Below are 27,500 nucleotides of genomic sequence, written 5' to 3'. Positions count from 1 at the left end.
GCATGCTCCTCCGACCAGCGACATCCCCTGCCTCTTCACCCAGCAGTGTTTAAATTTTCATCTGCGACCATCTCTGGTCGCAGATGAAAACGGGACACGGGGCAATATGATTGCTGAGATATATATATATATATATATATATATATATATATATATATATATATATAATATATTGCCAGCGATCATATTGCCCCGTGTGTACGCACCTTTAGAGTGGTCATGCAGAGGTGGGGGAACTCATTTCTGTATGCCACCTAATTACTCCCCGCTCCCCTCCCCCCATTAAGCAGACATACTGTAGGGCCAGTGGACAGGTTTTGAGCATTATACTGCAAACTAGAATGCTTTTCTGTGAGAATTACTGTGTAGGGCCAATGTGGAGGTTAAAAATTTCCACCTCACCATTAGAGGTGGTAGAATTCAGTACTACCCTGTTCCCCCTCATTTTAACCCCTGCCTAATACCAGGCCTGGTGACGGAGGGGGTCTAGGGGGACAACTGTGACAGGCATCACGATTCTGAGGGGCCCCCAGAGGCAGACAGGGGTGTAGGGAGGGGAGGGTGGCTCTGGAAGAAGTCTATTTATACTCACCGCTAGGGTCGGCTGGACAGTAAAGCTCCAGCTCCTTCTCCGCAGCCCCCACTAGTTCTAATCTTATTCCAGGGCAACGAAATCAATTACCGATTGTCATGTGCATGAAAGCAGCACAACATCGGCTCTACGATTGTTGGCTCTGGCCTGTATGGCAGAGAGGCTCCCGGAGCTCCCAGGCTGATGAAGCCTGGAATCAGCACTGCCAGAAAACTGCAGGATCATCTGACCATCACATCTTGCAGCAGGTACACCTGCCTTTCTCTCTGATACCTGCCCCCTCTATCTGTTCCTCAGTGTCCCCTTCCCTCTGAGCCCTGCCCCATTCCCCTCTGAGATCCTCCATGCACACTTCTCTCTGAGCCCTGCCCCATGCCCTTTTCTCTCTGATCCTCCATGCACACTTCACTCTGAGCCCTGCCCCATTCTCTCTGATCCTCCATGCACACTTCTCTCTGAGCCCTGCCCCATTCTCTCTGATCCTCCATGCACACTTGTCTCTGACCCCTGCCCCACTCTCTCTGATCCTCCATGCCCCCTTCACTCTGAGCCCTGCCCCATGCCCCCTCTCTCTGACCCTCCATGCACACTTCTCTCTGAGCCTTGCCCCATGCCCCCTCTCTCTGATCCTCCATGGCCCCTTCTGTCGGGACTAAGTAAAAACCGGACCCGGATAAGACACCGGAACGCCGGACCAGACATCAAACTCTGCATTCCGGAGCTTATAGTGTCTGGTCCGAGGGGTGTCCCATGCGGGGGGTGTCTTTTCCGGGGGGATGCCTGTGATTGCTCACACCAGGGACATGGGGAAGGGGAGATTACAGCCTCCCCGTGTGGTCTGGACCGTTCCAGTTTTTATTACACCCCCGGACCATGCGGTGAGGCTGTATTCTCCCCCCTCTCCTCTCCCAGGTGACAGGTGCGAGAGCAGCCTCATCAGATGGAGCACCCCCGGACAGGACACCCCCGGACCGGATACTACAAGCTCCGGAATGCAGAGTTTGATGTCCAGTCCGGCATTCCGGTGTCTTATCCGATTCCGGATTTTACCCATACCCCCTTCTGTCTGCCCCACTCTCTCTGATCCTCCATATCCCCTTCTCTTTGATCCCAGCCCCATGCCCCCTCTCTCTGATCCTCCATGCACACTTCCCTCTGAGCCTTGCCCCATGCCCCCTCTCTCTGATCCTCCATGGCCCCTTCTGTCTGCCCCACTCTCTCTGATCCTCCATGCCCCCTTCTCTCTGATCCCAGCCCCATGCCCCCTCTCTCTGATCCTCCATGCACACTTCCCTCTGAGCCTTGCCCCATGCCCCCTCTCTCTGATCCTCCATGGCCCCTTCTGTCTGCCCCCTGCCCCACTCTCTCTCTGATCCTCCATGCCCCCTTCTCTATGAAGTCTGCCCCATCCCCCTCTGATCCTCCCTGCCTCCTTCTCTCTGAGCCCTGCCCCATGTCCCCAGAGGTGAGGCTGTCTGCGCTAGGGGCATCCATTATATGGTTCTTCTTGCCACCAATACTCCCACCCTGCTCCACACCACTACTAGCTTGAGGGGGTGGGGGCCCCCAAAATATTAGTGTATGGGGCCCCAATATTTATTTTGTCCACCCTGCCTAACACAGGGCATCCCTATAAAATATTACGTGTCACAGTGAGCATTCCAATACACACCAGGCAGCCCCTGTAAAAAATGATGTGTCAAAAAGAGTGTACCCAATACACCATGCAGCCCCAGGCTGAAATTATTATGTGTCGCACAGAGTGTGATAAATTCAGTACAGCACAGGACAGCACCTCTGGACTGGACTGATACAGCAGAACCACCCAGACTAATACAGCGGAGCAAAGCAGGTCTTCTCGCAACCCCACCCCATGGCACAGACACTAGCTAAGTATCACGTCCTCTCACTATCCCTCTCCTGGACTGGAGTGAAGATGGGCGCCGAGATGCGGGGACTTATATAGGACAGCGGGAGGATGAAGTTTTTCCTCTTTCTGGGAAAGCCTTACTCGGATCTGTACTTGGATTGCAAAGTCCGGTAGTGCTCAGATCTCAGACATCCGAACGCGCTCTTAAAAATAAGTTACAAATTAAAATATACTGTAGGTTAGAAGTTAGGGCCAGATTAACAATGGAGCTATATCTACCTGTGATAATAACACTTCTAAGACTCGATATTGACCATTTTTCTTAGAATTGTTTTAACAGTTAGTGCTATTTTACACGCTCCGGCCTAGCACTGGGTTGCGAAACTCTGCACGGCCTAAAGCCGTGCCATATGCTGAAGTTTACATTGGATGGGACGGCCATGCCCGGCAGCCGACCTTTCCAGTGGTGACATCCGGCTGCAACCTGGTGGCCGGGCCGTGACCATCCCGTGTAAAAGGACACAATGCTGTCCAATGCTGTCCATTGTTAACTACTGTGTGCGGCACAGCTTTTGACCATGCAGAGTTTCGCCCCCGGCATCAGCCTGAGCATTTGAAATAGCCCTTACAATAAATCAAACATATTGATAATGAGTTCACACAAATACAGTACTAAATGATGGAATTAAAATAAAAGAATTGTTGAGTTTTATTAAACAAAGTTCTGTGTGCCATTTCAGTGCAACAGTTTTTTCCTTCCTTTTGTGTTATTACATACAATAAGCTTCAAAGCAGAAGACAAAATCAGATCATGTTTAATTCCAGAGGCGCTTCACCCAGGACTCCAGGAGAGCTGCACAGACAGGTTTGTCTTATTGTTTCGGTACAACATTAATTTGTTCTCCTCCCTTTCTTGCTCAACGTTACACTGTCTTTCTTAATTGATTTCACTCTCCCTGCCGTAACTGTGCGGTACCAGTGCTGAACAGAGGGCTCCCAAATATCTTCAGACGTACAGTAGAGGTGAGTTCTATATAACATCATTTGTAAAGAGTGCATTCTAGATAGATTTAAAATGTCAATGGGTTCCAATTATCTAAGCATACCTGTGATTTCTACTGAAACACTTTCCCTGGCAGGTATTTATAGATTAATTTCCGATCGTTTTACTAATTAAGCTGAATTATGGATATTTCATTCCTTGGGCCCTCTGTATTATCTGTACTGGCCCCAATGTTTATAATTAGCAGTTCTAATCTCAACAGCATGTGTTCTATCTATCTATCTATCTATCTATAAAATAGATACACAGTGACACACACACACATATATATAGTACATACTGTACTGTATAGAAACAACAAACACACACATTCGCATGGGCACACATTCCCTCAACCATACTCCCCACTAGGATGCATACAGACCATACTTGCCTACCTTACCCTCTCCTTCAGGGAGAAAATGCTCTGTTCCTGGATGTCCCTGGTAATGTATGATTACCATCACCTGTGGTGAAACAACTTTCTTATCAATTACCTAGCTCCCCACAGGTGATGGCACATTACCAGGGAAGTCCAGGAACAGAGCATTTTCTCCCTCATGGAGAGGGTCAGGTAGGCAAGTATGATACGTCCGTACCCACCGTTTCCCAATACACTGCTTATATGTCACTGGTGGAAGCATACACATGTCGCCGGAATTCCACGATTGTATGTACATCGCTATAACAGCAGAAAGGACACATATGTACATGGGGCTGGAACCATAGTCACATTAAGGGGTAGACCCAGGGCATACTGTACCCCGGACCCCCCTCTTTCAGGCCCCCCTAGTTAGAGCACAGTAACATCACTAGCTCTCCTGATTCCTGTCCCAGTGTGTAAGTAGAACAGAGGCTGCTGCTATTCTTGCATATCATGACAAGATAGATTTTATTTTTCTATTTGTATTTTAAGGATTTTTAAGTTGTCTTTGTTCAACTACAAAAAAACTTTATAAAATAGGTGTCTCTCAATTACCAGTATCTACCTGGACGTTATTAAACTATTAGTTTGAAATCTAATATACTGTACTGTACTTCAGTGGTTTAAATTGCATATTTCAATGTACACAATACATACCTTCCAAAATGACCCATCCAAGAGGGACAAAATCCTCTTTACCTGGACTTGCTTCTTAATTTATGATTGCAATCACCTGTATAGAAATTCTTTATTATAAATGAAATCGTTTATTATATATTTATTTACTAACAGTTTCTTATATCGCGTACACATATTCTGCAGCACTTTTCAGAGAATATTTGAACATTCACATCAGTCCCAGACCCAGTGGAGCTTACAATCTATATTCCCTACCACATGTACATGCACACACAGACAGTCTAGGGTTAATTTTTTTTAGGAGCCAATTAACCTACCAGTATATTTTTGGATTGTGGGAGGAAACTGGAGCCTAATAATGGGGGTTTTACCGCATTTTTCATTTAGAGAATCCCGCCCTCTGTCTGTGTGTTCCCCAGCCCTTGTGTGACTCTGCCACTGCCTGTTTCTGCCTCTGCTGCTTCCTATGTTCCCCTGCTGGAGTGTGTTTTTATCAATACCCATGTGTGCCTTTATCCTTGCCCATTTCTGCCTCTTTCCCTGCCCTTGTGTGCTACTGTTGTTTTTGCCTCTTTTTCTGCCTGTGTGTGCTTCTTTTCCTGCCAATGTTCTCCTTCATGTGTGCCTGTTACTGCTGCCTGTGTTTGCATCAACCCCTATTGGTATGTGCCTCTGTTCCTGCCCAGTTTTGCCTTTTTCCCTTCCCATGTGTGTCTCTATCCCTGACGGTGTGTGTACGCTTGTCCCTGCCCGTGTATACCACTGTCCGTATATCCCTCTGTCCCTGCTCATGTGTGCCTCTTTTGCTGCCCATGTGTTTCCTTGCCATTGTGTTCTTCTGTCCCTGTCCTTTTCAGCCTCTTTCTCTGCCGGTGTGTGCTCCTGTCCATATATCCCTCTGTCCTTACTCATGTGTACCTACTCCATACATACATTGGCGGGACCCTGGGATTTGGCCCTAAAATCTCTGGGATTTTGGGTTTAGACTATAGATGTGCAGGTTCTGTTTTACTCTGATTTACTCTGATTTCAAAGCAGGATCTTATTGGCTATCCGAAATCACATGACAGTTGTTGACAGTTGATAGCCAATAAGATCCTGCTTTGAAATCAGAGTAAATCAGAACCTGCACATCTCTAGTTTGGACTGTGCATACACACTGTAATGCTGGGCAGCATCTGAGCATCTGCTCAAATACTGCTTGACTGTTCCTGATCACTTTGTGCAGCTCTGTACAGCGTGATGTTGTCAGAGGTAATGCTGCACAGCCAGCACTGCTACCACTCGCCCACTCCTGGTGGCACCCCCACACCTGTCGACACCTCTGCTGCCTGCCCATTCCCCAAGGCACCCCTGCACCACCAGCCCATGTAAATTAATGTGAGGGGGACCAATCCCAGGATTGAGCATTTTTCAATCCCAAATTCCAGGATAGGCATCCCTACTCCACTCTACTATTTGTATATATGGTTAATTTTTTCAGATGTGAGGGTTTTATTTCTTTTTTTGCCGTTTGTGTACTATAAATTGATATGACTCACCAATTGCATTTCATTGCTTTCTCTGAGCTACTGTTTTTAAGTACTTTGCTACTTGGCATGGGCCAGGCAGTGGTGCAATAGGAGATAACTACGGTTCTGGTGGGATACAGCTGTGAATTGGGTAATTTTTTTTGTGATAACATCAGTGCTATTTTTCAGCAGGAACCAGCAGGAACTCAGTTCCTGAACCTCTAATTAAATATGACATCATCAGGAACTGAACATTTTTTATTTTAAAGTCACCTGTGAGTGCCTTTGTTTGTATATACAATATATACATCTAGCTCTCCCTCCCGCTCTCTATTATATATATTTGGGGTTCCTGGTCCTATTTTTCCAGAAAAATAGTACTGGATAACATACAGTAGTTTATTCCAATACTGAATTGCACAAGTGCTTAGTTTAAAGGGTGTGGTGGTGCTACTGGCAAAACATTGTTGATGATGTTGCCAGAACTAGGAGAGTCACTTTGGGACTTGGGTATGTTTTCCCAGCAAAGTTGTTTGAGCAGTGGCCATATTGGGTGTGTAGGGCAAGGGGCGAACATTGTTCCATTTTGGGCATCAGGATTCTCTGTCTGAGTGGCGTTTTATGTTTGTTGATGGGCTTCTCATGGGCCAGTGCTTTGGCCTTGAACACTCAAAAGAACCCCCAATTCAAATGACACCAGGCAGTAGCACAAACTTATTCCCAAGCTTATTCACAATACCCTGCACATAGTGCACGTAAATTCACATTACACCACATAGTAGTTCATGCTACACTACAGTAAGTAGTACCACTTAAACGCAACGCTGTGCAGTATCATTTTTGCACTTTGGGGGTGAATCTGATTGAATCGGTCCCCCGCGCATTCACACGGGGGGACCGATTTTGGCAACTGCACATGAGCATAGTTTTTTATGCGCATGTGCAGCTGTTCCCATTAAAACGCTGGGCGTTCCCATGGAAATTCCACAATGTTTCAGGTGCGGGGGGTCAGCAGATGTCAGCTGCCTGCCCGATTCCCGCACACGGTGCCCGCAGTTCAGAGACTCCAAAGACACTCTCAGATCTGCGAGGGCTCCAGAAATCTTTTGCTGGTCCCCGACCATCGAATGATTTCTCCCCCCCCCCCCGCACCCAAGGCTGCGAATGGATGATTATGCAATTCATCTATTTGCAGCCGTGTGGGGGGATCGCACGGCTGTGAATGGAGATGGGGCGGCATTATGTGTGTGGGGACCGGTAATGAGGGTGGGGATGGCTGGCACTGCGGGCGGCGTTTGGTCTACATGCAGCGTTGCGTGTGGACCAGTATAAGGTACATAATGCCCACAGTAGTAGTGCCACTTTTACACAGTTTTCCCCCTTACACATCTTACTGAAGCGGTGGGGAACCTCCGGCCTGCATCTTATTGCAGCGGTGGGGAACCTCCGGCCTGCATCTTATTGCAGCGGTGGGGAACCTCTGGCCTGCTGCCGCTGCAGCCGGTCTTTGTGGCCCGCCTGGCTACCGACTTCTTGCGAGATTTCCACTGTATCAGACTCCCTGCACAGCCGCCAGACCACACAGACTGGCGACAAACACAGCTGATTGGCTGGTGCTTTATCTCCTTTTACCTTTTCTCCGCTTTATCTCCAGTTTATCTCTTTTCCAAGCTTAATAAATCTGCCCCTTAGTTATACTCTGATACTTTTTATACAACGATTGTTGTCTTGCTATGTTTTGCAAAATGGAAAATCCAATAAAAATCATAAAAAAAAAAAAAACACTCCCCTACCCCACATATTTTCCCTGGCATCCTTTTTTAAAGTCAAGTAATCATCAGCCTTTGAAGATTATCAGGAAATGAACACCATCTCAGGATGCCATACAGTAGCACTAACAAGTTCAGAGAAAATGCTTTTTCAGAACTTGATGAATGGATCTACCAATTTATACAAAAGTCTGTGGAAATGTTCATTTTCATCTGCTTTTATGTAAATGAAGTGATGATGAATAGATTCCTGAGCAGAGGTGGAACTACCATTGGTGCAGCAGGTGCATTGCCCTTCTGCCAAGACCAGCAAAGGATTATCCCCTGGGCCCCCTGCAGACCCTTGAAAAAGCATACTTCTATCTAAGTATTTTATAACCTTTTAATATAACGGCATGTATTTGCAGACTAATCCAATAACCATAAAATTGTTTGGCTTATACTTCAACAATAATTTTAAATCAAATCAAAATGGAAACCTAACAGGGACAGTAATCAGCCAGACACCTCATTCATAGTTACCAGGCACCTCCAGCCACTGATCACAGTCGTATACTCCTGAGCAAGCTGGGAGGTTAATCCTAGGGAAACGCATTGAGCTTTTCTCACGTGGGACACTCACAACCGCCATCACTGAGGGCTATCCAGGGAATATGGACAATCCAATTTTCTTCATCTAATTCAATCTCCATAAAAACATATTATCCGGAAGGCAATCCAAGGCAGCTCCAGACTTGCAGAAGTCATCCAGGTTTACCACCATCTCCGTCAGAGGAACCTAATTTCATCTATGGCCACCTGGTGTCCATCTGCTGCATAATTGGAGACAATATACTTTGATGTCTGTATGGTAATATGCCCTATACAATCGATCCTATGTACAGTTATGGTTATTAAATATTGTAATATTGAATGTCCATACATTTTAATATTTATTAAATGGAATTCCATAACTTAAATTACAGCTAATTAATTACTAATAAAATACATTGTAAAAGATACCGTTCTAATTTTAGCTTTTTCAGCCTGCGCTGGTACACCATCTTTTTTTTTTTTTGCCTTGCACTTATTTGGGATTTCACCCCCAGTACCAGCCGCAGATAGTAACGCACCGATCAAGTTTGTTTTTTCGCAGCCATATACTGCCTCTTGTTAACAGACCACTGTACATTTTTTCCATTCACTGCTGAATTAAAGGCAGCTCAGTAGAGAACACTGTGGTCCTGATCCCACCAAGGTACATGCCCCCTGTTCTCCACACCATGCAGGACAGTGTGATGGTACCCCTACCACTCACTGCCTCTGCCTGTCATCCTCTCCCTATCACCCACTGCTCCCCATCATTCTCTGCCTCATCCTATCTGCTGCTGTCACCCTCTCTGTCCCCTTGCCTTTTGTTGTCACTGTCTTTCTCTATATGTCATCCTCTCTCTGCAATACACTATCACCCTCTGCCTCCCTGTCACCCAGTGCCCCCACTGCCTTCTGCTGTCCACCTCTGCCTCCCATTGCATTATGATGTATCTGCCTCTCCTCGCCCACTGGTGCCCAACTGCCTTTCTTAATCCCTTGCTTTCCACTCTCTGGCTCTCCATGTAACCCACTACTGTGTAAAATATTGTGAACTAGGGTTGGCATGGAGGAGCGCTCAAATTATATTTTTGTACCTGGGCCAACCAAGTCACAACCAAGTTCTGTCTGAGCATTTTCTCTTTTATTTTATTTTTTGCTTTATTTGCTACTGAGTGATTATGAGCACCAATAATAAAGCTTCATATTCCTTGCAGAATGCTGAGTTTCGAGCTGACATTACTGGGATCCAAAATAAAATGTAGCTAAAAAAGGGTACTGGTTTACCATTGTATCATTCTTTATTGACTAAAATACACCATTAATGAAAATAATTCATGTTACAGGAGGAAAATGTCATGCTTCATCATGTGGTTCCCTGTGCTGGTGGTGCTGGCCCTCATCCTCCTGTACAGATGGTACAGGCAGAGCCAGATGCTGGAGAACCTCACAGATAAATATGTCTTCATCACCGGCTGTGACACTGGATTTGGGAACCTGCTGGCGAAGCAGCTGGACAAACGTGGAATGAAGGTTCTGGCTGCTTGTCTGACGGAGACAGGAGCTGAGAACTTGAAGAAGGAGACCTCCAGCAGGCTGCAAACAGTAATACTGGATGTTACTGACCCTGAAAGTGTAAGCTCTGCTGCCAAGTGGGTATCAAATGCCGTTGGAAATGCAGGTGATTTATTTTTATTTTATTTCAATTTCTATTATTATTCTATTCATTGTGGAACTTGTGGGTATATAGCACAATATGTTATGCAATATTTTGCCAGTTTCCCATTTCCCCTATGATTACTACAGTACATCTTATTTCCACTTTGAATACCTCTCCAATGATGGTTCCACATTTGTATCCCTACTGCCATTTCCCAATGTCTAGAAATGTCAACAGGGATGCGAATGATGCACTTTTATTCCTAGGCATACATCCCCGAAATGTTGTTTGTATGGCATTCTGGGGTGCAAGTTGGCACTGATGACATGGTATATATACCCCTATGTCACTGCCTGGCTGCTCTGCCATCCCATGCCACCATGCCAGTTAAGAGATTGGGCTGTCTATTCACCAAGTCTTGGAAGGAGATAAAGTGGACAGAGATAAAGTACCAGCCAATCATGTCCTAGCTGCCATGTTACAGGCGGTAAGTAAGGTTTAGTAAATAGACCCCTAATATACCGTAAAGGCTAACAAAGCAAGATATGTCTATTTTTGTTTTATATCAGGCATGTCCACCCTCCAGCTGTTGTGAAACTACAAGTCCCATCATGCCTTGCCACAGTTTTGCTATTAGGGAATGCTAAAACTATGGCAAGGCATGCTGGGATGTGTAGTTTCACAACTGCATTTTAGTTTAGCACTGAATACCGTCTTTTCATGTGCATTGGAATGGTGTGACATACAGACATACAGTAGGCGCCAATTTATCACTACCTGCAAGTGGAGATGCAAATGTGCTGTAATAATATCGGTCCAACTCACAATGCGATAACTGACTACATAGCACGGCTGAATCAATTATCACATGAAGGGACAACATTTGTGACAAAGCTCTGTCCCTGCGATGGGTCAGAAAAAAAAAAACCAATACTGTGCTGCACATGTGGCATCGTACCCACCCCTGTGTCTACGCTCAACCCCCCACCCACGCTGAAACTCCCCCCCCCAACACCACCACCACAGCTCATTATACTCACCACTAGGCATTGGCTACTGCCAGTTTTCAGCGCCTCCTTCTCCTATGACCCCCAGTGCTTCAAAATGAGCTGCATCACTTTATTTTTTTACACAGTGATCAGCTTATGAGTCCATCAGGCACACACAGCTGATTACACTAGCCCTGTCCCTGCACTGCTTTCTCTGCCTGTGCAGGGGTATAAGATTTGCATGTGATTCTTCAGCTGAAGCTGGTGTTAGTATCACAGGGCTCACTGATTTTTTTTTTTTGTCCAGATTGCATTACCCATTATATAAGCACACAGTATATGGAATATTTGTCTCCACTATTCACTATATGGGTGGGGGAGTCAAGCGCCTGTCTTGTACACAGGTCCACAAGGGGACAAAAAAAGTCTCCACACTGTTACACAACCTCTACCGACCATTTCAATGACAGAGTTACTCTACACAAACCTTCAGAGTGGGAAAAATGTACGGCATTACTTTTATCACACTGTATGGGGGTGCAGCTTTAAAATAGACTTGTTGACTTTGCTTATTAGTGAGATTATTTTACAACTCTGACTGTATGTACCTACAGGGCTCTGGGGCTTGGTGAATAACGCTGGCTTTTGTTTTGCCTTTGGTCCTAATGAGTGGCTAACAGTTGGGGATTTCTCCAAGGTCCTGAATGTGAATTTGCTCGGTATGATCAACGTGACGCTGCACCTGCTGCATCTTGTCCGAAAGGCCCGAGGGCGCATTGTAAATGTATCCAGTTCTATGGGAAGACTTGCTATGGTTGGTGGAGGATATTGCCCATCTAAGTATGGTGTGCAGGCCTTCTCAGACAGCCTCAGGTGAGTTAGTATAATCAGAGCCCTGATGGCTACTGTGTAGTGACTGACTGATAGAATAAAGAAAACCATATACTCTGGGAAATTATAACTATGGCTTGGGCCACACATAGCAGCTGAGTGGGTCTTGTTCAGAGGGTGCTAAACACAATTTTTGCACAAAGGCCCCTATGCGGCAACCAACATATTAGTGACGGGCCGCAGCTGCCAGGAAGGACGGATTTCGGGAAGATCACATTCATTACAATGTATGTGCTCACACAGTGCAGCTGTGTCTGCTGTATATGTACAGTGGTGGTATCCTGTGTTGCCATATAAGTCCAGTGGTGCTGCCCTGTGCTGCTGTATAAGTCTGCCATATAAGTCCAGTGGTGCTGCCCTGTGCTGCGGTATAAGTCTGCCGTACGGTGCTACCCTATAATTCATTTAAATAATCATTATATTATAAAATAAAATTTATGTTTTATAAACCGTTGTATTTACTGATTTCTGGAATTGTATTGGACTTCAATGTTTTAAAATATTAGCCCAAGCTCTCAAATATATTCCTCCTATACCACTCTCCCATAGTTCACACTTGCTCCAATGTTTCGCAGAGTGAGGGATGTATTCAATGATTTTTGCAAGAGGCAGCAAGCAGTTGTCACAGCTTGCAGGGTCAATATTCAACTGACCCCATGCACACACCATTTCCACGTTGCTAGGTTTTTGTAGCGACGGGGAAACGGCGTGTGCAGCCGCTAAAACAGCAAGGCTCGTGGCTAAATTCAGCGGGCTCCCTGCATTAGCCACGAGCCTCGCTGTTTGGTGGAATCCTCGCCATCCTCTGACAGTGAGTATTCCCCTGGAACGTAGAATAGTCTGAGTGGCCGGCTCAGGGGTTAAACTGTGAGGGTCACTTTGAATAAGGCCCTTATAGTTTGTGAAGTGCATTTGGAAACCCTCCCTCCACAAATCCCACATTTGCCATTGTACTGGGCTCCACTGCAAATTCACCCATTTGACATTTGTGTCTTGTATGTGATACAGGTCGAGTATCCCGTATCCGAATATCCGTTATCCGAATTATTCCGAAATACGGACATTCCAGAAAGTGAAAAAAAATTTTTTTTTTGCTAAAAACTCACTGGGGACATTTGTAACAGCATCACTGGGGACATGATATGTAACTGGCACTATATATGTGCAAGACAATGATTGCTTGGCATTCAAATTCAGTGCTGAGATAGTACACACATTTTGTTTCACGTTTTGAAACCTTGTTTTTTGAACAATTAAAATATATTTGTGTGTATTTTATGTGGTAATAAAATATATTTGTGTGTATATTATGTGTTTATACAGCATAAATGCAAGATACTTCAAAATACATCATTGAAATATTAAAATATTCCGAAATACGGAATAATCCGTTATCCAAAATTCTCCTGGTCCCGAGCATTTTGGATAAGGGATACTCAACCTGTATACAATTTTTCCTGAAACATCCCCAATATCCATGCCAGTGGCGAGCACATCGAGCCCCTCGAGGGGACGCGTTACGTGTCCCCCCGACCTGTTCATACCCCCACTATTCTGGGGTTGTAGAGAAGCAAAACCCGCACAAGGACTAATTATCAGAGTATTTATTCTTTTTTAAATCAACCCCTTATTGTTTATTTTTATTGTCATTTATTGTATTTAAACAGGGGGTGCAGCCTCAGACTGTTGAGTTAGACATAAAAGGGAGGGAGGATAGAAAAGGAGTCTGTTTTTAGCGCACTAGAGGTACTAAATATTTAAAAATTAACTTTATTGATTTATGTTAATATTGTGATCTGTTGCCACAGCGAATATTTTTTTAAAACTTTTCATAGATAGAGTGTAAGAAGAAATTCTTACAGTATATTAAAATGTACTGTATCCAAGTCGGCTAGATGGGTGTGTCTTTATTTGTTTCCTCTCTTACTTTATAGTGTTTTTGGGAATATATCCATGTGGTTATAGCATATAGGCCCTTATTCTGATCGGTGCGGATATTCCCGAATTCTTACGGTGCGGCCCGCACGCCACGGTGTTCTGCCGCGTGCGGCCATCGTCCGTAGAAACGCCCACGTGTCCTCCGCATTCGGACGGACTCACTCTTTAAGAACAGGGCGTGTTTACGGACGACATACAAACCATGCGTGTGCGGGAGAAACACTCCGATTCTGCACGGTATTACAGAGTATTACAGAGTATGCACGGGAATACCGCATCCGAACGGGAGCCAAGCGGTGCTACCGCACGTAAGCGGTGTATTTACGCCAAAAAACCCACTATTATGTCTATTCTGCAATACATCACATGACCCACTTATTCAATTACCTATCCTCATACAAAAATGCATATTTGGAATTGGAATCAATTAGATGCCAATATATCCTTACAAGCATGCCTAACACATGCATTGCACACATTAACCCTTACAGCAATTGAAGTGCAATGGTTTCAATTAAAGCACTGACAAGCGTCCTATTAGTGAGTAATGAGTAAAGGAGTCGATTCTATTGGGTTCAGGTGTTAATGCTTGTAGTCATTAGGCGGTCCGTTCGCCTACCGCAGGAACGAGTGGTGTCCGCAAAGCAATAGTAGCCTTTTGGACACCGCACATTTCTATCGGTTTTGGTCGCGTGCATTCGGAGTGCTATCCGAATGTACGCCCCCCAACATAAGTGTACTCCCCCGTGTCCGCCCATGTTTCCTCCCAGTTTTTCCCACTTTGAAACTACGCCCATGTGTCATTCCGCATGACGCCCATAATACGCCCATATTTCCCGACTGATTGCGGTGAACAGTTTTGTACGGGATTTGCCCGAACAGGTACGGAGTCAAGGCGTGGCACATGCGCGTTGCGTTCTCCACGCATGCGCAGACGCCGTAAAGACGCGATCCGAAAGTATGCGGAAAAGTACGCGTCAATCAGAATAAGGGCCATAATTAGGTTAGGCAGATACTTTGTTTTTGTTGCAGCTAATCAGGAAATCTGAGCTCTGTTATTAGTAGAATGTAACAAATGTAACTTCACCAGATATATTGGCTCAGTTCCCTGTTCCTGCTAAGTATTTCTTGTCACGTATTGGATTTATATTCCACTAGAGTGTCTATATAGTTGACAGGTAGTGATTTATATAGGTGGTGGGCAGTATCATATACCTCCACCTGTGGATCTTTTCAAATGTGCCTCCTGTCGGGTGAACTGCCTCCTGTCGGGTGAACTGCCACCTGTCGGGTGAACTGGAAAACATGCACTGTTGGGGGGTACTTGAGGACCAGGGTTGGGAACCACTGATTTAGACACATGCACTTTAGATAGAGTGCTAATATATCTCGGGTTCCGTTGTTATAGTCCCCGTTTGTCTTATGGACTGCACAGCTTATTTTAGCCGTTTATCGGTTTGATTACTCTAGTCTATAGGTGCCCATACACATTACAATTATTGTATACAATATACAGTAGCATCTCATTGCATCTCGGTTTTGCAATGAGATGAGATGAAATCTAGTACAAAAAGTATGTTCAGCACATACTTTTGGTACTAGATCTCATCTCATCGCAAAACCCGAGATGCGATGAGATGCAATATTGTATACAATAATTGTAACGTGTATGGGCACCTTATGACATTAACATGTTCCCAGTCATGCCTTTAGGCTGTCGCTGTCTTGTTTGTTACGCAAAATTTTTACAGCCACTTTCATCACACTAGGATATCGATATCCATGGACTCACCACAGATATCACTCTTTCACTTCACATATTTTTAGAATAATAGACACCAAGTAGTAGATAGCTTTACAGGAATATTTATTATAAATGTTAATCTCAAAATATTGTAATAGGAGGAATATATAGATAAGATGACAAATAAAACAAATCCATAAATCAATAATTGACTCCAACAATCATACGGGAGGAGATACTAATATGAGAACCACAGGAAGACAATATAAGATGGGGACCTACACAATAATTAGACAAAATACAATCCGACATAAGAACCATTTCCAATATTATAACCACAACACAAAAGAAATGGTAATAAGAATTATATTGAACCAATAATTACATTCTAATTGAATCAAATATAATACACAATACAAATCCAAATTAGCCCACTCGTCAATCCTGTTACCAACTTGCTGCTAAACGCACATTCAATATATATACTGCATACTCAATGAATATAAAATGCAAAAACTATGAAAAAATTAAAAGATGTGTATAATAAATAAACAAATAAATATACTCAATGAACATCCCATGCGAAGTAAAAACAGTACCAACATGGAGAAATGTCCAATGAAAAGCACGCAATCACCCCCCAAATGTAAACAAATACCCACAGGAGAGCAGGAGTGGGCGGCACCTAGAGTTACGACGGGATAGACAGCCACATTTGAACTTTGGAATAGAGATGGGTCGTTTGCGAACGAACCAGATCTTTTGAACGGATCCCACTCAAGAACGAATGAGCCGCCGATCCCAAAAAGGTGATCCGTTTCAGTTTACAATGCATTTTCCTGATCTCAGTGCTGCCATCTGTGGCATCTGAGATGTACTACCTCTGGAGAACTGAGTACAGTGCTGTGACTAGAAGTGATAGAAAGATTAGCTGCTGCTGCCAGGGATGGCCATCGGTGCAGACGCCATCAATGGTTGCCATCGATGGCAATTCTGCACCCAGCCATCGATCAGTGTTTTTACTCGGTCATGTATATTCCCCCTTTTTTTGCAAAGTGAGCCGAGGATCCATCTAAAAGATACGTATCTTTTCACTGAGAGATCCGTCGGATCCCGGCTCAGCTCAATGAGCCGTTTTGACCATCTCTACTTTGGGATGACAAGTAATGGCCAGACTCAGTAATCAGATACATGGCAATAATGCATTGGCTGACTCACTGAATAAATATCATACCAGAGCAGAGGCTCGGCTTAGCCTTTTAAAGCACCAGCGAAGTGCGCGTCAGGCTTACACTGTGTGCCAGTTGGCTAGATAAAAAAATGTGTGTTTGATCCCCAATGTGATAGCATAACAGGAATGTGATAGATTGTGTGGAGACAGAAAAACTAGCACAAATATGAGCAATTAATAGAACGTTGTTAAGTAGTGTAGTAGGTTTGAACTGAAATAGATAGCGGGGTATACTGAGAAAAACTAGCCCGACCCGCAGGGCAAATTTCTCCCACTCCTCTTACTATTGCATTGGTGGGTGGTATAGACACCTTGGCGCTCCCTTATAGTTTGGACGGGTGGTGATGTATACTGTGGGGATTTCTATAATGGTAAATGAGAAAATCACTTCCCTGATTTTAGTATGATGTCTCCTGTATGTGATTCCTCACTCCTTCACTGTCTCCCGTTGTCACGCAGTCGGGGAGGATGAGACATAAAAATAAAAATACACAGCAATGTGAAGTTTCGTTTAAATGAAAATATTTCTAAATAGCGTTTTCCTCTGGGATATAGATGTGTTAGGTGGCGTACCAAACTCACACAAATATCGAAAGGTATAAGTACATCAAGGTATCTTTATCCTATTGTATACGATGGCGTACCATTACTCACGTGAATTCGTGATGAATGAAACACATCAAGGTATCTTTTCCTTTTTTGTGGTTTATTTTCAATAAAATAATTTTTATGGTAACAAATGCATCAATTAAAAAACGGATGAGAAGTGGTGAGTGCAAAAACAGAGCTCACTGCGGTTCCAAGGTGGGTTCAAATCCGGATATTTTCCCCACAGTGTACAGCGCAGGATAACTGGTTTCACTTACCTTCCTTCTCTCAGTATATAGTACACTAGACCTGGATCAACATGTTTTGGGAGTTGTACTCCCTTCCTCAGGATGCCAGGAAAGTGTGGAAGGTTCCCCTTATATCCCTGAGTCCACTTCCGGTTCCGAGTGACGTGACCTGGACGTGAGTTCGCTCCTTTAATGTCCCCGTTTTGTTTATATTTTCCCTTATGTTTGGGTCTACAGGTTTGACTCTCTATCCTTTTAGAGTTTTTCACATTGGTGTTTCAGTGGGTTTTTATTCTTCTCCGGCTCTCCACGCTGGCCGGGAGAAAAAGCCGATACCGGAAGTCGCGATGCGGCACTATTGCCGGAAGTTCTTACGTGGTTGCTAGGAGTCTTTCTCCTGTGGTCGCGGGTAACGATCTTCAATGTACCGTATTTCACTTCCTGCTGACTTCACTTGGGGGCGGAAGTGTGTGGTGCAGGTATTCGCTGAGATGGATAGTATGTAAATTAATGCGGTTTTGGCTTTTTATAAGGTGCGGAGGTGCTTCTATCCATTTTCTATTATGAGAGTATGAGAGAGATGTTATAGATTAGGGGGTGGATCCAAATGCACAAAAAAATGAAATAAAATGAGAAAATAACAATAAAAATAAGAATAAAAATAAGAATAGAAATAGGGGATATTGAGAATGACTGTCGAGTACGGGTAGGAAACTGAGAAAAATGAAATTAAAATTTAGTGATTTATAATAGATAAACATAAAAATAAACATACCTCTTACTATTGCATTGGGGCCTTAAAGAATTTATGCATGCAATCACCTTAACAAACGTATGTACTAAATCCCAAGGCATACGGGCTTAAAGCCAACCAGAGACACTGACCAATACGATTTATGACACATCATAAACCCGCTACCGTCATGGAGATAGAGATAAACTGACTCGCCATAGTAAATATTATAAATAGATTTTGAATAACAAACAAGACAGCGACAGCCTAAAGGCATGACTGGGAACATGTTAATGTCATAGACTGAGTAATCAAATGGCTAACATAAGCTGTGCAGTCCATAAGACAAACGGGGACTATAACAACGGAACCCAAGATATATTAGCACTCTATCTAACGTGCATGTGTCTAAACCAATAACGCAAACTGTGGGATAACATTTACGTGTCACCAGATTAAACTGAGATTTGTGGGGCATGTATTAAATCATACAATTACAGCACGAATGCAATATATGAGATAATAATAACTCATCACTGGGCATAATTCATCATTATATGTGTGCTAGTTAATAAATCCTGACTAACCTGGCTCTACCCAAAGAAATATACAGTTAAAAAATACTAATTAACTCGCAGGCAGCATCGGTCCAGGTGCCCTGCAGGAATCACAGTAGCAAATTAATGCTAAAAATGCAATAATAGCAAACTAACTGTCAAAACAACTGGGACAACTAATAAAAGGATTGAAATCCAGTAGATTAGACGGGAAGCTAATCACACTGTGAAAATATATAAGTGAGAGCGTGTATAGCAAACTCCCTACACGTAACTTAACTGCACTAAAAGATATATATAAGATACTGCCCACCACCTATATAAATCACTACCTGTCAACTATATAGATAATACGTGACAAGAAATAGCAGGAACCAGGAACTGAGCCAATATATCTGGTGAAGTTACATTTGTTACATTCTAAAAAGAAAATAATAACAGAGCTCAGATTTCCTGATTAGCTGCAACAAAAACAAAGTATCTCCCTAACCTATTAAACTAGCAGAGGGGGGCAGTGAACCAAATAAGAATGAAGAAATCTGCTCCCCCAACCTAGAGGAAAAATGGAACAGGAAGCCTATCCACTGCAACAAAAGATAATGCCAATCAAAACCAAATAGATATAGGCAGGAAGATGAACATAGCTAGCAGCAGGAAAAGCACAAACACAACTTTAAGGCATGTATTCAATGCTCCTATGTCGCTGTAAATAACGGTGAGAGTGCATGTTTTTTGGAGAGTGGTGAACTTTTCTCTCCTATTTTGTGCTTCCCTGTATTCAGCTCTGTTGCTTCTCCAAAAATATTTTGCGAAGCTAACTCAGTTCACCCTGCACTTCTCCCCATTTCTGTTCAATGGGGATTTTAGTGTCTCTCTCCAAAAGTGTATTCAATGCACAAATTGCGAGTCCTGCTGGTTTCTTTTTTTAGAGCAGTTCTCCATTTTTCCCTCGGCATCTTTTTTAGGTGAACTGTAGGGCTATCTTTGTTAAAGTTGTTATATTTTTTTTTTTTTATGGCTTATAAATTAAAAAAAATGTACTCTAATGTATTTATTGCAAGTGCCATAATGCTGTACTTCTATATTAATTTATTTGGAATTAATAAGTTATTTTAATGGTAACCAATAAGAAATCATTTTGGAATGCTCCTAGTAATTTCCCATGCTTCCTCTCTTCTTCCTCACCTAACCCCCAAACAGGCTTTTAAACACGCTAACAATTATAAAATAAATTAAATAAAAACACAGGGCAAAGAAACAATGCTAAAAGCACAACACAAGGATAAAGGCCAAACAGAACAAAATACACCCGTCTGCACAAACCCAATTAAAATAGTCACACAGCCATTTGTTGTAAAATAAATACTGATCAAAACATTTACCTTTCTAAACCTTTGTAAAAAAATACAAGTCCACAAATGTGCGGAACACAAGCTGCTGAGATGATCACACTGCTCAGAAATATCCCAGTCTGACCAGCTCACGTGGAGAGCAGGAGATAACAGATGTCTCCAGTTACAGCTCTCCCATTTGAACTCGCATAATTATGCTAAGTTCGCAAAAGGGGTCAGTGAGCTGGCCACATGTTGAATGAAGTCAGAAATGAGGAGATAAGAAAAAGTGGTGAGCACTTCAGCGAGATCACAGGGACACAGAACAGTGAGCGGTGAGCCAGACTCTCAAAAAACATTGGCATGTATTCAATGCTCCTATGTCGCCGTAAAAAACGGTGAGTCTGCATGTTTTTTGGAGAGTGGTGAACTTTTCTCTCCTATTTTGGGCTTCCCTGTATTCAGCTCTGTTGCTTCTCCAAAAATATTTTGCGAAGCTAACTCAGTTCACCCTTCACTTCTCACCATTTCTGTTCAATGGGGATTTTAGTGTCTCTCACCAAAAGTGTATTCAATGCACAAATTGCGAGTCCTGCTGGTTTCTATTTTTACAGCAGTTCTCCATTTTTCCCTCGGCATCTTTTTTAGGTGAACTGTAGGACTATCTTTGTTAAAGTTGTTATTTTTTTTGTTTTTTATGGCTTATAAATTAAAAAAAATGTACTCTAATGTATTTATTGCAAGTGCCATAATGCTGTACTTATATATTAATTTATTTGGAATTTAATAAGTTATTTTAATGTTATCCAATAAGAAATCAGTAATGCTCCTAGTAATCAGTAATCAGTAATGCTCCTAGTTAAACCAAGGCAGGGAAGCTCAGGGAGACCCCCCTAACATAAAACCACAATTTAGGGATGTATTAAAAAAAAAAAAAACTAAACCAAAGCCCCCAAAAAGGCATTTAAAAACGCTAACAATTACAAAATAAATAAAATAAAAACCCAGGGCACTGAAACCACAGCCAAAGCACAACACAATAATAAGAATAAATGAGGACAAAATACACAGCACCAGTCTGCAGCCACAAACCCAATTAAAATTGTCACACAGCCATGTGTTGTAATAAAAACACTGCACAAAACACTAACCTTAAACCTGTTCAGAAGCCAAGATCCACACGCTGCTCAAACACAAGTCAAGTCTGCACACCTCACGTGGAGAGCAGGAGAAAGTGAAACCTGATCTCTCCTGCTACAGCTCACCCTTTTCCTCTCGCATAATTATGCAGAGTTCGCAAAAAGGGATGGTGAGCTGCAGAAGCGTTGAATAAGGAGACAGACAGAAAGGAGGAGATGATTAAAAGTGGTGAGTGCTTCAGCGAGGTCACGGTGACATGCACGAGGGAACAGTGAGCCTGACTCGCAAAAAGCATTGAATACATGCCATTGAATACTCCTCGATGAGCTATGTGTGCAAATGCTAGGAGCTTAGGAAATAAAATCCCAGAACTAATTGCAATAATGACAAGGGATAAACTGGATATTGTGGCTATTACAGAGACATGGTGCAATGAAAATCATGACTGGGACATAGCTATACCAGGATATACTTTATTTAGGAAGAACAGAATGGGAAGAATTGGAGGAGGGGATGCAATATATGTGAAAAAAAGCATAAAGACTACCTTAATACAAAGTATTGAAGAAAAAACTGAGGCCCTTTGGGTGACCATAGAAACAGGGGAGAAGGCGATTCTTCATATAGGGGTGATCTATAGAGCACCAGGTCAGGAAGAGGAAATTTACAAAAGCCTATTGCGGGACATCAATAAAATGGCATTAAAAGGAGAGGTGATAATCATGGGAGACTTTAATCTATCTGATGTAAACTGAGAGCTGCCTGTTGCAAGTTCCACCAGAAGTAGGGACATGCTGAATTCCTTGCAAGGAGCATCCCTCCAGCACTTGGTGAGGGAGCCCACTCGTAAGGACGCAATATTAGACTTAATACTTAGAAATGGTGACAGAATATCTGACATAAATGTGGGGGAAAACCTGGGATACAGTGACCATCAAGCAGTATGGTTCAAAATAAAGACAGAGACTGACTCATTGCATACAAAAACAAACGTGTTAGATTTTAGGAAGGCTGATTTTGTAGAGATGGGAAACTCTGTAAGGGATTCTTTGGCAGAGTGGAGGAACTTGGAAGGAGTGCAGGATATGTGGGAAAAATTGAAAAGTGCAATTCTAAAAGCAACAGAACTTTGTGTCAAAAGAGTTAGGAAGAAAAAGGAAGCCATTGTGGTTTGTGAAAGAAGTAGCAAGTATTGTGAAAGCAAAAATTTGGCCTTTAAGAAATTTAAGCAGACGCAGAAGAATGAGGACAAAGAGGTGTATCTTGTTAGACAGAAGGAGGCTAAGAAGGTAATCAGATGTGCAAAAGCACAGGCTGAAGAGAAAATGGGTAAAGGGGGGAAAACTTTTTTCAAGTACAGTATATAAGTGAAAGGAGAAAAACAAAAAGTGGAATAATAAGACTAAAGACAGAGAGTGGAAGTTTTCTTGAGGGGGACAATGTAATAGCAGATAATATTAATAATTATTTCTGCTCAGTATTCACTGCTGAAAGATGGGGGAAGGGGCCACAGTTAAGTTGCAAGTATATTCAGAAAACTGAGGGAGAAACAAGTACATTTACAGAGGGGAAAGTCCTCACAGAACTCTCAAAACTGAAAGTGGATAAATCAATGGGGCCAGATGCGATACATCCAAGGATACTAAAATAGCTTAAAGGGGAGCTGGTAAAACCAATAACAGAATTATTCAATCAGTCACTAGCTACTGGAGTAATCCAAGAGGACTGGAAAACAGCGAATGTAGTCACACTGAACAAAAGTGAAAGCAAGGAAGAGGTAAGCAACTATCGACCAGTGAGCCTTACATCAGTAGTAGGGAAATTGATGGAAACACTCTTAAAACAAAGAGTTGTAGAATATCTCAAAACCAGCAATTTACAGGATCCAAAACAGCATGGGTTTACTGGGGGAAGATCATGTCAAACAAATCTTATTGACTTTTTTTGACTAGGTGACTAAAGTAATAGATCAAGGTGGGGCTGTAGATGTAGCTTATCTAGACTTTAGTAAGGCTTTTGACACTGTCCCACATCGCAGACTGTTAAATAAACTTGAAAACTTGGGATTGGATCCTAAGATAGTTGAATGGATAAGAGCATGGTTGCAGGACAGAAACAGAGAGTTGTAGTAAACGGAGTACAGTCAAAGGAGGGAAAGGTTACAAGTGGAGTACCCCAGGGATCTGTACTTGGACCAGTGCTTTTTAATATCTTTATTGGTGATATTGCAAATGGAATTGAGGGTAACATGTGCCTTTTTGCAGACCAGGAGGGGTAAAACAAATGATTGATGATGTAGGTAGATTAGAGGAATGTCAAGAGCATAGCAACTACAGTTTAATGCCAAAAAAATGCAAAATCATGCACTTGGGTTGCAAAAATCCAAAGACTAATATAGTATAAATGGCACTATAATGAAAACTACTGAGGAAGAGAGAGATCTAGGTGTCACTATTTCAGGGGACTTAAAGGCAATGTAACAAAGAAATGAAAAAGGCAAGTCAGATGCTTGGTTGCATAGGGAGAGGTATCAGCAGTAGAAAGAAAGAAGTAATAATGCCACTGTATAGGTCATTGGTACGACCTCATCTAGAGTATTGTGTTCAGTTCTGGAGGCCATATCTCCAGAAGGATATAAATAAATTAGAGACTGTACAAAGAAGGGCAACTAAAATAGTGCATGACCTACATCACAAAACGTACCAGGAAAGACTAAAAGATCTGAATATGTATACTTTAGAGCAGAGAAGTGAAAGGGGGGACATGATAGAAACTTTCAAATATATCAAGGGTTTTATCAAGGTACAGGTGGGAGACATTCTTCACAATAAGAGGAGCAGCAGAACACGAGGACATGCACTGAAACTAGAGGGAGGAAGATTCAGGGGAAATTTGAGGAAGAATTACTTCACAGAAAGAGTAGTAGATAAGTGGAATAGCCTCCCAGCAAAGGTGGTAGAGGCAAATACAGTAGTACAATTTGAACATGCTTGGGATAGGCATATTGATATCCTTACAAATAAATAAGGATCAAATATGGTTTGAGGTAACATGTTTAAAAAAGGGGCAGACTAGAAAGGCCAAGTGGTTCTTATCTGCCATCAAATTCTATGTTTCTATGTAACCTAATTTTATGCTGTAACCACATGGATATATACCCAAAAATACTATAAAGTAAGAGAGGAAACAAATAAAGACACACACATCTAGCCGACTTGGATACAAAAAGTTTAAAAAAAATATTCGCTGTGGCAACAGATCACAATATTAACATAAATCAATAAAAGTTAATTTTTAAATCTTTAGTACCTGTAGTGTGCCAAAAACAGACTCCTTTTCTATCCTCCCTCCCTTTTATGTCATACCCCCACTATCCACGTTGGCGTGGAGTTGATTTTCTAAAGTGTGGTGAGCGCATCGAGCCACCGAGCCCAAAGCGTGGAAAGCGCAGCGAGCCCCGCGAGGGGACACGGAAAACATGTAAAGTAATCCGCACCCCCTTGAGGGGCTTGCTGCCCCTGCTTTGCTTCGTGCTCTGTGGGGACAGAACCGGGCTGCAACAGAGTCACTACGGTAACTACGCTAGGCAGCCATTGGGCTACGCTGATAGCGTAGCTTAGCCTACGCTGAAAACGTTGCATAGCCAGGCGCCGTGCTATTACACAAGTACCGAAGGTGATTTTTTTATGTAGACATATCTCAGCCTGTGCTAACCCATTTTGCTTGTTGAAAACCAATAGGAAATCTGTATAATGTATCACTAACCATAACACTAGCATTCATGGTAATCGTTTATTTTTCCTCTACAGAAGAGAAATGCGTGACTTTGGGGTAAAAGTCTCTATCATAGAACCTGGAGCATTTGCAACATTGATGACTACCTCATTTTATCGTCATGAAAATAACTTGAGTCGTATGTGGAAAAATCTCAATGCAGAGCAGAAGAAAAGTTATGGCAAGAGCTACTATGAGCAATGTGAGTTGTTACATGTGAATCTTGGTTTAGTTACTTAATACAAATATAATTGTGTGAAGAAAAGAAACATTAGAGGTAAATTATTCCTTGGTTGTCTCTTCTGTTTATTCTGTCATTGTTAAACCCATGCAGCATGGAGCATATAGAACATCTATAGAAATGAAATCTAGGAGAGGCAAGAAGACTTCTGTAGTATTGTGCTAGTGGATGTCATATTGTCTAGGAGTAGGAAGTATGGGAGAGGTCCACCAAGGCTTGCATTTATTGTTTTCCAAAAAAGTCCATGCTAATACCTTTCTATATCCTTTAAAAGTACTGCCTTACAGCACTGAGGTCATGGGTTTGATTCCCCTCAGGGCTAAAACTGGAATTTCTAAATACCCGGAAGATGAGAAAGGCTGGGTTATATATTCACCCCCCACATGCCTCAAATATGAGACAGGCGTCAATATTGAAGAACACAGGAGCGGCACAGCTGGTGCCCATAGGCAGCAGCAATGTAATGAGTATGGTTACGCTTTCCTCCCAGCTGTCCCGAATTTCGGGGGCGGTCCCTTTTTTTGGGGACAGCTACATTGAGTTTTTATTACCATCAATTACAAGGAGGTTGAGCATAGTGCATCTTTGAACATTATCAAACCACCATTGTCAGGAGCTTTTCTTCTTGTGGATACAAAGTACACTTATAACATGGCCTCTTAAAAAAGACCACTTTCCAAGCTTCAGTCCGATCAGTGGGTTACTGTGCAGCTTTAACTGTTTTATTGATTTATTCATTTTGTAATGCTTATGTATGTACTAAATATTATGTGTTTAATTTTATTCTAGCGCTCTCCTAGATTTTTTATAATATTTCCCACCCTCAGTAAGGATTCCATCCTTCTATGTTTGTAATGCAATGAAACTTGAACTCCACTGTTAGAATAGATATGAATTGACAAGAATGGAAACATATACTCCAGTGTAATAGGGTAGTACATAATGTCCACCTTCACTTTTAGGATATATGAAAACTCCTTCATTTTGTTTTTTTATCAAACAGTTCTACCATAACATCACTGTAAGCTCCATCAATGCATAAAGCATGAATTAAGTAATACATATACAGTAATTCTTGGGTTTGGTGTACTTTCAGATAAAAATGGACTGAAACAATTAACACAATCAGCCAGCCTGAAAATTCACATGGTCCCAGACTGCATGGAACATGCTTTAACTGCAGTCTACCCCTGGACAAGATACTCTCCTGGCTGGGACTGCAAGCTGTTGTACCTCCCACTGTCCTACCTCCCTACTGTCATATCTGACTATGTGCTGTGTCGCTCAGCACCCAAACCAGCTTGTAATTGACAGCAAAATACAATAAAGCAGTTTGATACTGTATGACTTCATATCTAAATAGCATACGTTATACCAATTTGCTCAGAAAGACTCCCACCAACAACCAATTTATAGTACAATGCATTTCTTTTCTGATGCTGAAACATATTTTGCTAGACTTTTCTGTCCTCAAAATATTTATTATGCCATTTTGCAAATATATAGTTGTAACTAATTATGAGACTGTGGTTCTCCTCTGTGATGTTACTGTATATAATAAAATTTTGATGGATCAAGAAAGTTCAACAGTGCTCAGTGGCCACTAAGTAAATTCAAGCAATTAAGGTTGAGTAATGTACTGTAAACCAGACAAATGGCGGGGACAAATGACAAGCCTTTGGCCAATACTTGCACTCTCGCCTCCAATAATTGTATGAACACGCCTCCACCATTCATGAACACGTTTCTGTTTATAGTCATTTACTCTTATAAAAGCTATAAGGCTTTTCTTATACAGTATGTTTCCATTTGCTGTTGCCGATTTTCTAGCCAGTCATTGCTGGAATCCTGCATGATGGTATTTTAATGGTTCTACGAGTTTGCAAGTGGACTCCTCTATTAGGTCCATGGAGAACTTGTTCATTATCACCAGCCATCGGCTGCAAAAAGCTATGCTGTGTATTTTTTACCCATAAGCCCTCAGGATCTGCTTACCTCTGTAATAATCAGATAAACTA

The 27,500-nt window shown here is 42.5% G+C and overlaps 1 protein-coding gene across 5 annotated transcripts; it reads left to right on the top strand.

Moving 5' to 3' along the window:
• The first annotated feature begins 747 nt into the window (after window positions 1-747).
• Window positions 748-26,999, top strand: LOC146057717 (retinol dehydrogenase 7-like). 5 transcript variants are annotated; one of them, XM_083169316.1, is made up of 7 exons: window positions 748-840; window positions 3,288-3,327; window positions 3,442-3,485; window positions 9,764-10,098; window positions 11,681-11,939; window positions 25,277-25,443; window positions 26,579-26,999. In XM_083169316.1, exons 4-7 carry the CDS (start codon window positions 9,771-9,773, stop codon window positions 26,791-26,793), a joined length of 969 nt encoding a protein of 322 aa, XP_083025442.1. In that variant the 5' UTR covers window positions 748-840; window positions 3,288-3,327; window positions 3,442-3,485; window positions 9,764-9,770; the 3' UTR covers window positions 26,794-26,999. The 5 variants fall into 5 exon arrangements, with proteins under 5 accessions (XP_083025442.1, XP_083025443.1, XP_083025440.1 ...); XM_083169317.1 differs by lacking the exon at window positions 3,442-3,485; XM_083169314.1 differs by lacking the exon at window positions 3,442-3,485 and having other exon boundaries at window positions 759-840; window positions 3,247-3,327.
• The last annotated feature ends 501 nt before the right edge of the window (window positions 27,000-27,500 follow it).

This window comes from Crinia signifera, chromosome 2, assembly GCF_055691185.1.
Source record: "Crinia signifera chromosome 2, ASM5569118v1, whole genome shotgun sequence".
Lineage (NCBI taxonomy): Eukaryota > Metazoa > Chordata > Amphibia > Anura > Myobatrachidae > Crinia > Crinia signifera.
The sequence above is the reverse complement of the archived record's forward strand: the minus strand, read 5'-3'. Positions and strand labels throughout refer to the sequence as shown.